General features: G+C 42.7%; 2 protein-coding genes across 3 annotated transcripts in view; one reads left to right on the top strand and one right to left on the bottom strand.

Moving 5' to 3' along the window:
* Window positions 1-1925: 1925 nt before the first annotated feature.
* On the top strand, window positions 1926-16101 carry hcfc1a (host cell factor C1a). Of its 2 annotated transcripts, none has more exons than XM_083939682.1 (28): window positions 1926-2046; window positions 3168-3368; window positions 4703-4851; window positions 5839-5999; window positions 6102-6310; window positions 6511-6595; window positions 6721-6827; window positions 6930-7109; window positions 7214-7456; window positions 7586-7734; window positions 7841-8020; window positions 8111-8332; window positions 8747-8851; window positions 8969-9185; window positions 9482-9618; window positions 9717-9864; window positions 10004-10224; window positions 10364-11219; window positions 11310-11449; window positions 11620-11748; window positions 11851-12052; window positions 12270-12551; window positions 12644-12750; window positions 12834-12968; window positions 13057-13242; window positions 13368-13665; window positions 13767-13830; window positions 13925-16101. In XM_083939682.1, the coding sequence occupies exons 2-28, from the start codon at window positions 3173-3175 to the stop codon at window positions 13962-13964; spliced, it is 5148 nt and encodes a 1715-aa protein (XP_083795808.1). In that variant the 5' UTR covers window positions 1926-2046; window positions 3168-3172; the 3' UTR covers window positions 13965-16101. The 2 variants fall into 2 exon arrangements, with proteins under 2 accessions (XP_083795808.1, XP_083795807.1); XM_083939681.1 differs by having other exon boundaries at window positions 11307-11449; window positions 13925-16100.
* Window positions 16102-17667, bottom strand: part of LOC310965951 (ras-related protein rab7) — a 3567-nt gene continuing 2001 nt past the window's right edge. Inside the window, exons 4-5 of the mRNA XM_083939708.1 lie at window positions 16341-16466; window positions 16102-16226 (exon numbers count right to left, since the gene is read on the bottom strand). Of these exons, the coding sequence (XP_083795834.1) occupies window positions 16140-16226; window positions 16341-16466 (213 nt within the window). The 3' untranslated portion in view covers window positions 16102-16139. The remainder of the gene's footprint in view (window positions 16227-16340; window positions 16467-17667) is intronic.

Genomic DNA, 17667 nt, shown 5'->3' with positions numbered 1-17667 from the left:
TGTTTCACACATGGGAACATCAGAGGCTTTACATATGCCAATGCCAATGAATGGATAGAAAATATAAACTAAATTGCATAAGCTACTTCCTCTTTACTGTAGAAATGCTGAATAAACTACAATAAACTCCTCATTGTTTCTCATTAGCTGTTACCATGTAAGCTGTTGACCACCAGGGGACGACATGAACTTCTCTCCAAGTCTACAAAATTAAAATTCAACTATCTATCTATCTATCTATCTATCTATTTATCTATCTATCTATCTATCTATCTATCTATCTATCTATCTATCTATCTATCTATCTATCTATCTATCTATCTATTTATCTATCTATCTATTTATCTATCTATCTATCTATCTATCTATCTATCTATCTATCTATCTATCTATCTATCTATCTATCTATCTATCTATTTATCTATCTATCTATCTATCTATCTATCTATCTATCTATCTATCTATCTATCTATCTATCTATCTGTCTATTTATCTATCTATCTATCTATCTATCTATCTATCTATCTATCTATCTATCTATCTATTTATCTATCTATCTATCTATCTATATCTACATCTATATATATATATATATATATATATATATATATATATATATATATATATATATATGTGTGTGTGTGTGTGTGTGTGTGTGTGTGTATGTACTACTCATAACAATAATAATAATAATAATAATAATAATTAAATAAATAAATATAGGACAAATGTAGGACTGTTGAGGGAGTTGGCAATGTTTTTTTGTTTTGTTTTTGTTCTGGTTTGTTTGTTTGCTTGCATGTTTTTTTACTCATTTATTTTGTTATGTGTGTCTTAATGGTGTCTTTATGTGTTTGTATGTAAATACAAAAGCTATGCTTCATCCATCTTCTTTTCAGGCGAGGTGATGTTCTTTTCTAGCTGTGTTGTTGCTGTATTGGTATGTTGTTTGTCTGATTGCTGTGGTCTGGTGTGAAATAAACCTGAAAATAATAATAATAATAATAATAATAACAACAATGTGTGTTTTGTATGAACATCAAATGCTTTGTACAGTTTTTAACCTGGATATAAGATCTCCATGCACCCAGGAATGGATGCAAGTGTCCATGATCCCTGTCAAAGTCATGTGTATTACATTTTATTCCAAGTTTTGCCGGAGGTCCGGTAAAAAACAAGAATTGTATAGGCCTACATGTGAGGAGGCTGAGCCTGCAAAGGTGTATTAATATACCTAATTACTCTACTGTTAAATTAGATTGTGGCTTTTGTAATCCCATTTGTATTTTAGTTGGGAATCCCTTGTGAATCACACATGGATCCATTTCTACAAATCAAATTAGACAGAGAAGTTTACTAAACTTCCAAAACCTCCCAAAGTGTAGAGCATGTGCATGTTTTTTAAGTGGGAGTCATGCAGAGATGCGGGTGAACACCAGCTGCTCTGAATAAATAAGGACTATTTGTTACTTTTCTCGCTGGAGGGCGCACGAATCGTGAGTGTGGGCGTGGCAACGGTCTATGCCTACATGTGAGCGGTATATCCGTAAATTAATGCTTTTGCACCATTATTGTGCATGTATAGATGTATCTTAGGGGGTTTAGGGTGGAATGAAATCAACACCCTCTACGACATTTGAATAAAAGTGGTTTCAGTACGAATGTCGCCATCTTTAGTAAGGGACAATAAGCCTGGTGATATATCACAACTTGTGGTAATTTCCTGAAACTCGTGATATGTTAACTTTATAAATATTACAGATGTCGTTTGAAGCACATCACTACACACAGTACCCTTCGCCCATTCGCGATGGCAAATGACAAAAGCCGTTTCTGTCGGAAACGGTTAGTGAGCGGGTCTCTGTCGCCATCTTTACTTAGGGTGACGCCAACTCTTCCATTTTCCTCCGCCTCTGGTTGTCAAGAAGATGGCAGCTTCCAGGCAGGCATGAGAGGAAATACTTCTTCACAAATTTAATGATTTTGGAGTATTACCGCGATTTAAGATCATACACCGGTGTTTTTACAATTACTGCATCGAAATAAGTAAGTAAAACCCTGAAACGTTTGCGCCTTTTTCGGTTTGTTATGTTTTGTTGTGGGATACCGCCCGGCCATTTTTCTTGAGGGAGCTGTAGAAGCAGGCCGAGTGTCAAAAAGATGGCTGCTTCCAGAGACAGCATGAAACATAATAACACTCTGTCTATGCAGTGTAACTCCGTTTAGCTGTCGTTTAGGAGTGCTGTTGCAACTGCCTTTGTATCAGGTAAAATATGCATGGCAAACTAAAACGCAATTACATTGCATTTAATTGTCAAATTTATCGACGCTGTGACAGATGCTAACCTCACAGCTAACGCCGTTAGCCCGGGCAACTAGCTGCTAGCGCTAACGGCGCACAGCTAACGTTACATCCCATTTGAACACTGTTATTTGACTTTAATTCTCACTATATGTCATTGAGTTAATCGATGTGAGTTAGGACCTTTGTCTCTCATATTGTTGCAATTGTCCCAGTAAGCTTCAAATGTGTATTTAGTGGTGATAACGACGGTTAAAGGATTGCAAAGAAGGCTAAGCTTGTTAGCTACAACATGGCGACTCCCACAGAAGCATGAAAATAGCCGACTCTCGTTTACAGCTTCAACTGTGGATTAAATGTGCGGTACAGCGATGTATGGTTTATCTTTGTCGACTAGCTAGCAATGTCTTGAAATGTTTTTTTGATTCAGTGTGCCGCTGTGCTGGTGTAGTTTGTTAGCGATCGTGTATTTTTCTTATTCAGTCGCTTCCGCCATTTTTCAGGCTGGCTGCAGCAGCGGGGGTTTGTTTGTTACAAGATGGCGGCTTCCATGGACTGAATTCAATGGTTAGAAACAACTGAGACTAAACTTAGCCGTATGAAGGATTACTACAACGCCACATCTGTGTTAGGAGTTGTAAACATGTAGTTATTCGGCAGCCTTTTCTCCGTATTTGTGTTTTTTTACTGAATGCGTTGATTAGACAGAGGTAACTGAACTATGGAGCGCCCAACTGTTAGAAGTCAGCCCCGGTGCACGGTCGGATCCCGCTGAGGAGTTTTTACAGCGTTAGTCGTTAATGTGGAAATTTCACGACCACTTCGTCAGTTGAGATAAATGTTCCTGTATTCATATATCTGACAGAAATCATGTCTGCCCCTGGCTCCGCGGTATCTGGGACCACGGCGGCGGTTTTGCAGCCGCGGTGGAAGCGGGTCCTCGGGTGGTCCGGTCCAGTCCCGCGGCCCAGACACGGACACCGAGCTGTGGCTATAAAGGAGCTCATGGTTGTCTTCGGAGGTGGAAACGAAGGGATTGTGGATGAATTACATGTATACAACACAGGTAAGAATAACTTTGCATGTTTAACTTTACCGATTTTTTCCGCAGTAACTGTAAATATGCATATGTGAATCAACATGCAACGCATTTTTTTTTTTTTTTTTTTTACATTGAGGGTTTGCCTGTAGAAAGTGATATTTTATTCTAAAACATCGATTCGTGATGTGCAGAAAGTAGCGCACAGGCCTCAGCAGGCCAAGCAAGTCCGTGTGTGATTAAATGTGTCCCCCTCTGCTGGCCAAAGGGCCGGGGTGCACGTTAAAAAAGGCGGGCTAAAATAAAATGGATGAGGCTGGTTGGTTTAAGCATATCCTCTGTCTCAGTTTCCTGCACATAAATTAATAAGGGCAGACAAACTCAGCACATCTGGCTTATGTTTCCCCATCCTTAAACGCAGATTTTGGTTTATGTTATGTTAATAAAAGCTGTGTAGAGGTTATAATAGTCAGGAATTAACAGCCATATTTAGACTTAGACTTCTCTTTATTGATCCCTCTGGGATGGCTCTCGCAAGGAAATTAAGTTTCCAGCAGCTTACAAAAACACAAGGGAGGTATAAAAAAATACAGTAATGGTTAACCACTTAACTCTTGGCTTTATAAATACAGACAGTATAAAAAAACAGTAAACAATAAACTCTTAGTCAAATATATATTCAATTTTATTTATAGTGCCAAATCATAACAAAAGTTATCTCAGGACACTTTACAGAGTAGGTAAAGACCACACTCTGACTTATTTGTGATTTGCATAGATCCAACAATATATAAGGTAGATGTAAGAATACAGGTCAAATCAAATTCACGGAAAGTTAAATCAGATAAGTTACATGTAGAGGAAATGTATACGATAAAATGTGTATGACAGAAATGAGCAGTAAGATTGCACTTAAGTGGTGGATAAAGTTATTGCACAAAAAAGAAGATAAATGTCCAGGTATGTAAGAGTAGATTATTAATTACACAGTGAGTGGCTCCCACTTCTTCACTTCCCTCCTCTTTATTTCCTCCTGCCCCCGAGTGAGGAGTTGTAGATGATGATGAGGGACAAAGGAGTTCTTGAGCCTGTTGGTCCTACACTTGGCCAGGAGCAGCCTTCCACTGAACAGGCTCCTCTGGCTGCTGCTGACGATGTGCAGGGGGTGGCTGGCATTGTCCATAATGTCCAGAAGTTTGTCCATTGCCCTCCTCTCTGCCACCGTCACCAGCGAGTCCAGTTTATCAGATTATATATTATTAAATTTAGGTCATAACAAACTTCCTTCATAAATGGAATAACTTGATGTGACTGAACATCAAATAATAACGTCACTGTTGTTACTGTGTTTTAATTTCTAGCAACAAACCAGTGGTTTATCCCAGCGGTCCGCGGTGATATTCCCCCTGGTTGTGCTGCATATGGTTTTGTCTGCGATGGCACAAGATTGATGGTGTTTGGGGGTATGGTGGAATATGGAAAGTACAGCAACGATCTTTATGAACTACAGGTAATCTGTCTATGAAAATATTAAGATCATGCATTTTTTTCTAAATTAAGTGTTAATGTAGCTCCTGCAGGCTTAAAGTGGAGACAAGTATGTGTACAATATAAACATTTAACATGAGTTGTCCTGCCTGTATTGTGAGGTCAAAGCAAAGTGGGCAGTATGTGTACATTTTATTTCGCATGACTACATTTGAGCTTGCCTGTCTGCCTTAGAGATTGTCCTGGCGAGTTTGAAAATACATAATGTTATTGTTTCAATGTTATGGTATATGTATACATAAGCACATAAACAGGCCCTTAAAATAAATGACATCCAACTTTGTAATTTGTTAGTTTCAGTGCTGTGCATAAATAATAATGGGTGTGATGCATGCAGTTCAGCTATCGACAGTGATCGTAAGCATTTGAACTAAGTTGAATGAAAACATGAATCCTGATTTATTCAAGCGCAGACAGTGGGGTGTGTTGTATAGTTGTTCGGGTCCCACTGAGTGTTAATTCTTATTGTGCACTTCAGAGAACTAAATAAATGACTAATGCAGTTAAACGGATTCAATCCAACCCCATCCCACAATGTCTTGCTTGAATAAGTGTTAATGTTGAGAAGACTAATAGATTTAGAGGCATTGTGATTCTTTCTTTATTCAGATTTCAGGGTTCACAATGCCAAAAAACATGTCTTTATTGGCCTACTTGCAAAAACTTTACTTTGTGCACAATGGATGAAGTTTAAGTTGTAAATATGTTGTTACTGGTTATGACAATGTGTCCCAATCAATTTTTTAGCACCACATCCACTGCAAAATGAAATAGATAAATTATATAAAAATGAATGAATGGGACATTTAAAATATGGTTAGTGGGTAAAAAAGCATGTGTAGTTTTAGTCATAGTTTTGACGCAAACTCCTCAGAATGTCAACTTTGTTACAGCTTTGCCTATGACCTGATCAATTGATATGTTGTTTTGACCCTCGTTTTTGTTACAGGCCAGCAGATGGGAATGGAAAAAGTTGAAAGCAAAAAACCCGAAGAATGGCCCCCCTCCGTGTCCTCGTCTTGGCCACAGTTTTTCCCTGGTCGGCAACAAATGCTACCTGTTTGGAGGGCTAGCCAATGACAGCGAAGACCCAAAAAACAACATTCCCAGGTACAGATGTTTTACCAGCTGGACCCTTTGATCGACTAGATGCTTTAGATCCCACTTTAACCAGCAACATGATTGTGACTTCTGTCTGTTTTTCATTCTCAGATACCTGAATGATCTGTACACACTTGAGCTTCGTGCAGGTTCCAGTGTGGTTGGATGGGATATTCCAATCACATATGGAGTTCTGCCTCCTCCTCGTGAGAGCCACACTGCTGTGGTATACACAGAAAAGACGAGCAGGAAATCTCGCCTCATAATCTATGGAGGAATGAGTGGCTGCCGCCTTGGAGATCTGTGGACACTTGATATTGGTGGGTCTCTAAAAGTGTGAATAAACAAATTTAGAGCACAGAAATAATCGTCTTATAGTCCCGCGCTGTCAGAGAGGATAAACAGTCAATGTCTGACAATGATGTGTGAGATTTGACTTATCTGTGGTAGTTTATCTGGTTACATGTCAAAATACATAGGTGCTTTTATATAACATCCTACTGCTGGTCATTGTCTCCAGATACCCTGACATGGAACAAACCATCGCTAAGCGGAACAGCACCGCTCCCCAGAAGTCTTCACTCTGCCACCACCATCACAAACAAGTGAGGCAACTGTTGTAACAAAGCAATAACATATTGAAAGTTGTATTTAATCATGCTTTAATTCCCAGAAGAACAGACTGTATGTAGTAGCAGCCTCTCACTGGTTTAATTTTCTCAATGTGCAGGATGTATGTTTTTGGTGGATGGGTTCCATTGGTAATGGATGATGTCAAAGTGGCCACACATGAGAAGGAGTGGAAGTGTACAAACACTCTTGCCTGCCTAAATCTAGGTCTGTCTACTTTATTATTTATTACACTAGATTTCACTTGAAAAGGTTTGAGTGAAGTGAGCTTCACTGATGCTCATTTTTTTACCATATGTGTGTCTGTAGACTCCATGTGTTGGGAGACAGTATTGATGGATACTCTTGAAGACAACATCCCGAGGGCCCGTGCTGGCCACTGTGCTGTGTCCATCAATTCGAGACTCTATGTTTGGAGTGGCCGTGATGGTTATCGTAAAGCTTGGAACAACCAAGTCTGTTGTAAAGATCTCTGGTACCTGGAAACAGGTAGGTTTTGCTACATTATGATTTCAACATCGAGAGTGGCTTCAGTGTTACAGGATGTCAAATACTATCATTGTTGATCAATTTGTTGTCTTCCACCTTGCCAGAGCGTCCACATGCCCCTGCCAGGGTGCAGTTAGTCCGTGCCAACACAAACTCTCTTGAGGTGAGCTGGGGTGCCGTCTCAACTGCTGACACCTACTTACTGCAGCTGCAGAAATATGACATCCCTGCAACTCCAGCTGCAGCCTCACCGGTCATGAGTGCCACCCCTGTGCAGCCTCTGAATTCTCCAAAGAGCCCCGCACCGGCTGCTGCAGTACCCTCTGCCCAGAGCCTAACCCAGACAGGTGATCAGTAGTGACCAGTGATTCCTCTTTTCAAACTTTTCCATATCATTGTCGTCATTACAGCAGGAAGCTCAACAACTGCAAAAACACTTCACATAAAGGCTGATGATTGGTTCCCTTTTGTTACAGCTGTCTTGAAGGTTGCAGCTCAACAGTCTGCCACAGGCCAATCTATTGTCACAGTCCGCCCCAGCCAGCCTGGGAAATCCCCTGTCACTGTGACATCCCTTCCACCAGGTGTGCGAATGGTAGTGCCTGCCCAGACCACCCAAGGATCGGTATGAGCAACTCTGCACTGCATTTTATCATGGTGAAGATTTTGTGTGTATACTCCACGCAAAATATTCATCAGATGGGTAAATGTGTCCAAAATGTTTTTTTCAGCCAATTGGGAGTAGCCCTCAGATGAGTGGCATGGCAGCTTTAGCTGCAGCAGCTGCAGCGACACAGAAGATCCCGCCCTCTGCAGGCACTGTCCTTAATGTTCCTGCAGGGGCCACCATTCTCAAAACCGTAGCCGTCTCTCCTGGCACAACCACAGTGAAAATGGCTTCTCCAGTCATGGTACAGATCTCACTAAACATTCATAATCATAGCATTGTGGGCATTATGTCTTGTCACTGGTCAATTCTTGAAAAAATGTTTTGCTTGTAGGTCAGTAACCCGGCCACCCGGATGCTGAAAACTGCTGCAGCCCAGGTGGGCACAGGAACTGCGTCCTCTCAAACAGCCACCAGACCCATCATCACTGTGCACAAGTCTGGTGCAGTCACAGTAGCCCAGCAGGCCCAGGTGGTAACCACTGTGGTTGGAGGAGTCACCAAGACCATCACCCTGGTCAAGAGTCCCCTCACCATGGGCAGTGGTGGCCATCTGGTAAGAGAGCAGGACTGTGGAAATTCTGTAGCAAAATGTAGTACTGCGCCGCCACTCTGAGAGAACCCTTTGGTGTTTTGACGTGCAAGCTGTAAATCATAGTTTCTTTTAACTGATTTTTCACGCTTAATATGTGCGTTTTGTTTTTTAAAGTCTTGTCAACGTGCACTGAGCTTGAACCAGTGCGGGGGGGGGGGGGAGGTAAAGGTTGGCCTACAGTGACTGTTGGAGAATTCAACTAAGATAACAGGGAGCATGATGTTAGAGATCTGCATAGTTATATACTTGGTCAGTTAGGGGTAGGGCTGGAATGATTTGTAGAGCCACCAGTGGTCCACCCTCCTGCTGAACACCCTGTACTGTCCGATGTTTTCTGGTGACTCATGAACTTGAGCCTCTCTCCCATGTCGGCAGATCTCCAACCTTGGCAAGATGATGTCTGTGGTACAAACCAAGCCAGTGCAAACATCAGCTATCACAGGCCAGGCTTCCACTAACCCTCTCACACAGATCTTACAGGTCAGCTATCTGCATGAGTGCAGGAAAAAAAAAAAAAGGAGGTAGCTTAAAGCTCCTGAGAAAGGCACCAGATGTCTTTCTCAAAACAGTTTGCATAATATGTGCCTCTCTCCCCAGACAAAAGGTCCTCTACCAGCCGGCACCATCCTGAAGCTGGTGACCTCTGCAGATGGCAAGCCCACAACCATCATCACCACTTCCCAGGCAGGAGGAGCAGGACACAAGCCTACTATCCTCAACATCAGTGGTGTCTCTCCTACCACCACTAAGCAGGGCACCACCATCATTAAGACCATCCCAATGTCGGCCATCATGACCCAGCCTGGATCTACAGGTCTACACTTGTTTTACTGTGATGGTTTACTGTGTCACAACTGCATTTTGCAACAGCTTGATCAGAACAGTACTACAAAATAAGTGATTTTCATAAATGTTTGGTGTGTAAACAAACTCTAATCCAAGTGAACATCTGGATCAAATTATTTCCTCTGTTGGTATTATTATGAGTGATTATATATTTACATTTTGGAGCTTGGCATTAAAAAACAAATTAACCAAGGTTGGGTATTTGGGTAGTGTGTCTTTTAGTTTAAAAATTTACTTGAGGCATACATGCTTTTGTCCTTACAGGTGTGACAAGCAGTGCAGGCATGAAAACACCTATCACGATCCTTACCACAAAGGTGATGACCACTGGAACTCCTGGTAAAATCATCACTGCAGTGCCCAAACTGGCCACTGCAGCTGGCCAACAGGGACTGACACAGGTAAACTGACTTTATTTGTGCAGTAGTCTTTATAGCTGTAATCTTTGTTGTGCTGGGTAGGCTAATCCTGAATTGTGTGTGTGTTTGTGTTTGTCTAGGTGGTTTTGAAGGGTGCTCCTGGGCAACCTGGCACAATTCTGCGCACTTTGCCTATGAGCACAGTCGGTGGTGTTCGCCTTGTTACACCAGTGACCGTGTCTTCTGTTAAGCCCACTGTCACCACTCTGGTTGTCAAGGGGACTACTGGTAAGAATAGCTATGTTCTTGTGATCAGTTTTCAATGATTTATTATTGGATCACATTAATATGCTATCACAGATGTTGTACTATATATATTCTGGGTCCTTTGGTATTCATCTTTAAATGCCATTTATCATCCTTCAAGGTGTTACCACTCTTGGGACAGTCACTGGTACAGTGTCCTCAAGCCTGGCGGGAGGCACGGTGGACAGTTCCAACGCCTCTCTTGTCACCCCCATCACCACACTGGGAACCATCGCTACCCTGTCCAGCCAGGTCATCAGCCCAGCTGCCATAACTGTGTCATCTGCTCAGACCAACCTGACTTCTTCCTCCGCATTGCCCCCCTCTACCATGACCGTGCAGGTAGGACCTTGCAGAAATGCAGTCATAAATAACAATGGGATAAGAGTTAGGGAGAGAGACTACAATGATATCTTTTTGAGTATGAAACATGCAGTGTGACTTTAAGATCATTTAAATTGCCTTACTATCTTCTGCCCAGAACCAGCCCACCCAGGTCACTTTGATCACAACCCCCAGTGGTGTAGAAGCCCAACCAGTGCAGGATCTGCCAGTGTCCATCCTGGCTTCACCAACCTCTGAGCAGCCCAGCTCCACCGAGGCTGGAGCTGCTGGAGAGGGCTCTGGAACAGTCACCCTGGTCTGCTCTAACCCGCCCTGTGAGACCCACGAGACCGGAACCACCAACACAGCCACCACCTCCTCTGCCGCAATGGGAGCAGGGCAGGTGTGCTCCAACCCGCCATGTGAGACCCACGAAACAGGCACCACCAACACAGCCACAACAGCATCATCAAATATGTCTGCACCGCGTATGTGTTCCAACCCACCGTGCGAGACCCATGAAACTGGGACAACTAACACGACTACAACAGCATCGGCTAACATGGGAGGAGTCCAGAAGGTGTGCTCCAACCCACCATGCGAGACCCACGTGACAGGGACCACCAACACCCAGTCCACATCCACCTCCAGTATGGGAGGTGATCAGACCAGCACACCGTCAGGTCAGGTCCAGACAGTTTGCTCCAACCCCCCCTGTGAAACGCATGAAACTGGGACCACCAACACAGCCACCCAGTCCTCATCCAACATGAATTCAGACCAGACAAACACCGTGCAGAGAGTGTGCTCCAACCCACCCTGCGAAACACATGAGACAGGGACCACCAACACACAGTCCACAGCCACCTCCAGTATGGGAGGCGATCAGACCAGCACACAGTCAGGTCAGGTCCAGACAGTTTGCTCCAACCCACCCTGTGAAACGCACGAAACTGGGACCACCAACACAGCCACCACTGCCACCTGCAGCATGGAGACAGGCGAAGGCACAGGTATACTCATATACCGTAATTTAATTTTATGTGAAACAAATTCATTTGTATGAAGTCAAATTTACTTTATGTTTTTGTATCTATCAGCAGCCCAGCAGACAGAGGAGGGAGCAGAAGGTAGCAGCAGCACAGAAGTGGCCTCCACCACTGCAGCAATGGCTACCACCGCCCAGGGCAGAGCCATCACTACTGTCACTCAGTCGACACCAGCCCCCGGACCCTCTGTACCTGTAAGAAATGCACTTACTCACAAGTCACTAAAGATCTAACTACCACTCCTGAGTCTTTGTAACTCAGCAGTTGTCTGTCTTAAGTCTGCTTAGCTAAATCTGATGGTATTATGAGAGAGAAACATGATTTCCCACTAATCTGTATGTTTTTTTTCTTTGTTCCTCTCTAGTCGATCTCATCAATCGCAGAGGGTGGAAGTACTGCTGCAAGCTCCACAGAGGAACCCATGCAAACTGATGAGACTGCAGAAGCTGCAACTGCAGCAGAGGGAGCCACTGCTATGGAGACACAAGCAGAGGTAAATACAGCGTAATGTTGCACAAAGCCAGTGTCGGTCTGTGTAGTCCATTCAATCACAGGTATATTACGTGTGTACATGACCTTTAATGTGTTCTCTCAGGGAGAAGCAGCTACAGCCTTGAATCTGCCCTCAGAGTTGATGTCTGAGGGTCAGGGCGCCACACTCATGGTGACAGGGCTGTCGGACGAGGAGCTGGCTGTGACTGCAGCAGCAGAGGCCGCTGCTCAGGCAGCAGCCACTGAAGAGGCCCAGGCCCTGGCTATCCAGGCTGTCCTCCAGGCTGCTCAGCAAGCTGTGATGAGTGAGTTCAACCATAGTCTCGTATAGCCAGATTTCTCTGCACACTTGGGTTTGCTTTAGTTTAGAACAGTAGCCTCATAGATTAAGGCCTGTTTGTAGTCAAGTGGGGAAAAGGCATGGGAAGATTAATTTATTCTCTAACTCCAAAACGGTTAACAGCGGGTTTCTTGGGATGCTGTCATGGTCATGGTTTGTATAAATTCTGAATTATTTTACAGGTGAAGGCGATGCCACTGGAGAGAGCCAGCAACCCGCCAACATCCCCATCATGTTGACCCAGCAGGAGCTTGCAGTGCTGGTCCAGCAGCAGCAGCAGCTTCAGCTGCAGGAGGCTCAGGCTGCTGCACAGCAGGCCAGCATGGACACAAACTTGCCCACTGAAGGCCTCGCCCCTGCTGACAGCCTCAACGACCCCTCTGTCGAGAGCAACGGTCATAATGAGATGGCTGCTGCAGTCACAAGTGCTGTGGCATCATTGCTGCCACGTACCACTGCAGAGAGTAAGATTTGTTGCTTTTTTTTCGATAGTTACTTTGGATGTGTTCTTGCACAGTAGACTAACGTCTTTGTATTGTTCCTTTTCACTCCACAGCACTGGCTCCATCAAGCACATTTGCACCCTCAGTATCAATGGCAAGTCAGGCCAAGCTGCAAGCAGCAGCCGCTCTAGCTGAGGTCGCTAATGGGATTGAGGGAGAGGTGAGTTTTTGTATAGCGTCTGGCTGTTCAACTTTGTCAAAGAGGACAGAAATATAACCTTTTATCATTGTGTATTCTTACAGAAGCAAACTCCTCAGCCAGCCCCAGTAAAGCCTGTTGTAAAAAAAGAGAACCAGTGGTTTGACGTTGGAATAGTTAAAGTGACAAACATGGTTGTCACCCACTTCTATATGCCAGGAGATGATTCTCATGGAGATGTAAGTGTCTGAGGGGGATCCTTTCACGCTTAGATGGCATTATGTTAGTGTGTTCAGTGGCATCTCTAATCTTTGTTTTGTCTGGTAGGATGACTCTGGCATCATGCCAGACTACGGCCAGATGAAGAAAATGGAGCTGCAGCCTGGAACAGCTTACAAGTTCCGTGTTGCTGGAATCAATGCTTGTGGTCGTGGATCTTTCTCTGAGATATCTGCTTTCAAGACTTGCCTGCCGGGCTTCCCAGGGGCACCTTGCGCCATCAAAATCAGCAAGGTAAACACACCAGTAAAGCCCTCTCCATTGTTTTCTTCTTATTAAGTTGTGGATTTGACATACAGGTACAAAACACAACCATAACACCAGGTGCTGAGTAGTAATTGTTGACTGTTCCTCTGCAGAGCCCAGACGGTGCCCACCTGACCTGGGAGCCACCCTCGGTAACGTCAGGGAAGATCATCGAGTACTCTGTGTACCTGGCCATCCAGAGCAACCAGACGGCTGAAGCCAAGGCCTCCACCCCGGCACAGCTAGCCTTCATGCGCGTGTATTGTGGACCCAACCCGTCTTGCTTGGTGCAGTCATCTAGCCTCTCCAACGCCCACATCGACTACACCACCAAGCCAGCCATCATCTTCCGCATCGCCGCCCGCAATGAGAAGGGCTACGGTCCCGCCACCCAAGTTCGATGGCTGCAAGGTGACCACAAAGATTCATAAACCAATACTACCATGTAAGCAATTCATTATTGGATACAGATATATATTTTAACCATTTTTGGGCTTTTTTTTAATTTTTAGAATCTGGCAAAGATGCTGCCTCTGCAAAACCGGCCCCCAAAAGACCAGGCACCTCTCCGGATACGTAAGTCCAGTATTCATGTTTCATACTATGCTCACAGGCTGGACATTAACGGGGCACTGATGAATAAAACATGCTTTTATTTGTGCTCTTGCAGTAAGGCTACTGGTCCAAAGAAAGCAAGGACGGACCAGTGAGGTCGCCCACAAACCCCTCCCAGTCTTTTGTCCTTTTGCCACTCGCTGTCCTTTTATCAGGAAAACTGCCCGTCACCCCTCCTCATCCTAATCTCATCGTCCACCCTCAAGTCTCAGATCAAGACGGCAACGGAGGCAGAACAACTGTTTGAAGCCGGATGAAAGTCAATCTGAGAGAAGTTTCTGTATATAAGAACCCTCCTTCCTCCTCGTTCTGTTGGCTGTACTATTTTTAGAGCAACAAAAACTTAGAAGCACATTATCTTTTTCAGTCACATCCCTTTCCATCGTTTAACATCTATTTTTGGCTTGTTTCAGTAGTTGAGCAGTATAGAGAAGCATTTACATCTTTCACAAACTGGGAGCCAGCCTGATCGCAATGTTACCTTTTTTGTCTTTGTTTTGTGAATCCTGGGGGAATGTAGAGAGAGACTACACAAATGATGTACAGTGTTGGAAAAAGGCTGTGGAGGCATTAGTTTAGATGAGGAAAAATCGGTATGGATACAAATAAAGCACTTGTCCTCAACAACAGAGGACATTTTTTTTTCTTTTTTTGCTCAAAACAAATTTGCTTCATCGAGAACCAAGTCTGTATTCATCGTACTGGACTCTCCTGGTAATGTCATCACTGTGCGCTTTTTACCCCCAAGACGTGGACTGGTGGCTGACCCTTCGAAGTGGACAAAAAAGAATGACGAAGAGATTTGTAGGGAATGAATGACAGACTTTGCTATGACTGAGACTTGCAGCACACACAAAAAAAAATCTTGCAAAATCTTCCCAAAAAATTAGCTTTTATCTTCTGTGTAGTTTATTTTTGTATTTTTTAAGCTTTTTTTCCCCTCCTGTGTGTATGTTGTGTGCAAACATCACTTTTTTTTAAATGTTGTTCATCCCCGTAGTTCGTGTTCATGGGAAAATCAGTGGCTTGTGTTGAGGTTGCCACTATATTTTTTAAACTTAATTCAGTTGGTTGTATGTTCTTGTTTTAACCGAAGGTAATGAAAGAGAGAAAGACCTGTATTTGATCCAAGTAGAACCCGCAGAGGTTATAGGACTGAAGGGAACTTTGAAGTGGACCCAGGGAGAGGATAGTTTACTACTCAATGCTTGTGTTGCTTTGTTTGCCAAACAAAAAATGATCTTTTCATACCTCCCCCCTAATATCCCGATCGGTTGTTCTACGCTTTTTATGCTCATGAATGTGGTGTCTCACCTCTTCTTAATTTTCTAGAATGGCAAATTATATTAGTAGACATATTTTCCCTATCCTATTGATGTATGTGAATTCATTTAATAAATTTAAATTTGTTTTTCTCCCACGACTCTGTATTTCAGACTACAGATGGTGTGCAAGTTAACTGTGATGTGTAAACCCGTATGTCTATGAATGGGGATGTCTTGGGAAGAAAGCCTACATAGCCGGACTGTACTCGCTTGTAAATTAGTTCGTTCATAGAGTAAGAATAAAACAAACAAAAAAACATCTTGGCCTTTTATATAATTACCTGTAACAAACTGTTTTTACATGTTGGTCATCTCTTGATTGCCTTTTGTGTCTTTACTTATAAAAGAAATATAAATATATATATATAAATATATATATAGTCTCCCTGATGGTTCTAATTTGCTTCTGTCAAGCTGATTCACTGTAGGAGTCTGAATCACTGCTAGGTTCATTACAAAACAACAGTTTGTACAGGGAGGAGGTCTCTGAGCGGACACGAGTGTAGGTCTACGTTGTAAGGGCGGATTCAGTTGTGATGGCAACGGCCAGGAAGACCAGAGCCAAGGTTTTCGCTTGCCTGCTTTTTCTGCGGCTGGCACCTTGTGGTTTCTCCTGATTTCTTTCTAGAACTGAACTTTCTCTTCATATGCATTCATAATTTTTGTGTGTGTCAGTGTGTCTGTTGAACGAAACTAGACATGCATGCAAAAGCAGTGTACTTTAGTAGTGATGCCTTAAGTTAGACCATAAGCTGAAGGTTCTCAAAAAAAGAAAAAAAACATTTAATGAGTTTGTTCCTCTCTCCATGTGGTATACAATTGTGTCCTTTCCTTCCACAGTACCTTTGCTGGGTCACTATTTTTGCACCCTCGTTAGATAGGTCATCATCAGCAGTGCCGAGGTCTCTCTGAACTTTCCCTCCCACACTGGGACGAGCGCTGCTCTCAGCACTCACAGGTGTTGCGAGTTTCTCTCGGCTGTTTGCAGGTTATCTGGAAATGTCCTGTATTTTCCAATGTGTGTTTTTTGTACTGTAGGGAGTAATGTATCTTTTATCATCAAAAAATAAACATGTTAAACATAAAGAGATTCTGCTTCTTTCTTCTTTTCACTACAAAGTAAAGTAAAACAAGAGGCTGAATCACCTGCTGTAAGCCGCTCTGAGCGGCTCTGAGGAACGGCTTTTCCACATCTAGATCCTCCTTCGCACTTCCTTCAAAGTATTCTGCTCCTATGTCCTCACACCACTGCAGGGCCTTCCTGCCAGACACCTGCACGGGAAGACAACCATTATACAGGACAACTGGGGGGGCAAATCTGGTTTTATAATAAAGATGTAAATAACGTGTTTGATGGAAAAGAAATGAGCTCTAGCAGTGGGAAGTAAACACTACCATCAGCTCCATGGCATCCAAAAATGTGCTTTGTATGTAATGTTTACTATTATTGGCTGTAACTTTTCATTATTGATTAATCCTCCAACTATTTTCCCAGTGTATCGTTTACTGTATCGTCAGAGAAACGCCTGTTTGACTGAAAATTTCTGACATGAAATAGTAGTAGTAGTAAGTACATTAACTGAGGTATGGACAATTTTTAGGTACTTGTAATAAAGTTTTTCCATTTCCGTCATACTTTTACTTCACTGCAGTTTGGAGGCCACTTTTTATTGTACTTTTCACTGCCCTTCATTCATTTGAGTAGTTACTAGTTACTGTGCATGTTCAAAATGTTCATACAGCATCTAAATCAACTAATAAATTATAGTGTTTTTAAGTTTTATTATAGATAAGGCTACCTGGCAGTATATCAATATACATTTAAAGAGATGCTAAAAGACTTGGAAGCAGTCACATCTGGATGTAGATGTTTTGAATGTTTTGATATCTTAGAAGATGTTATTTCTGACATATTTATATGTTTGTGTGTCTGAAACTGTGGTACTTTCAGGACACTCTAAATAAAAATGGATATTTAATCTCAGATTACCCGGTTAAATAAAGGTTAAATCAAATAAATAAATATACAGTGAATTGGCTCACCTCTACCAGCTGCAACATTAAAGTGACACATTAATGCATCAACAATTACAACTCACTGTTGCACATAACGCTGTAATAATTTTGTGTTCAGACACATTCATTTTCACTGTGATATGTTGAGAAGAGACTGATGAATAACGTTTTGAGAAGATAAACACTTTCATCTATCAAGAATAAATCACATTGTCAGAATCATTTCATGAGAAGAGGTAAATCATATTTATTTCCACCGTTATGGGCAACAGTGTAATATACTGTATATACTTTTACTTTTCGCACTTAAAGTTTGTTTTGATGCTAATATTTTTGTACTTTACTTACCAGTAAGATTTTAAAGGACTTTTACATTTTAAGATTACTACTTTTACCCAAGCAAAGATCTGAGTACTTCTTCCATTAAATCTTTTATGTCATGGGTGCAGATCCTGAA

Source organism: Echiichthys vipera, assembly GCF_963691815.1.
Source record: "Echiichthys vipera genome assembly, chromosome: X".
Lineage (NCBI taxonomy): Eukaryota > Metazoa > Chordata > Actinopteri > Perciformes > Trachinidae > Echiichthys > Echiichthys vipera.
The sequence above is the reverse complement of the archived record's forward strand: the minus strand, read 5'-3'. Positions and strand labels throughout refer to the sequence as shown.

Bases quoted from the DNA above. Each gene is read 5' to 3' on its own strand.
- hcfc1a (XM_083939681.1), top strand. From the start codon at position 3,173: ATGTCTGCCCCTGGCTCCGCGGTATCTGGGACCACGGCGGCGGTTTTG. The intron at 8,021-8,110 runs GTACAGATCTCA...TTTTGCTTGTAG, and splicing joins AAATGGCTTCTCCAGTCATG to GTCAGTAACCCGGCCACCCG. The intron at 8,333-8,746 runs GTAAGAGAGCAG...CCATGTCGGCAG, and splicing joins TGGGCAGTGGTGGCCATCTG to ATCTCCAACCTTGGCAAGAT.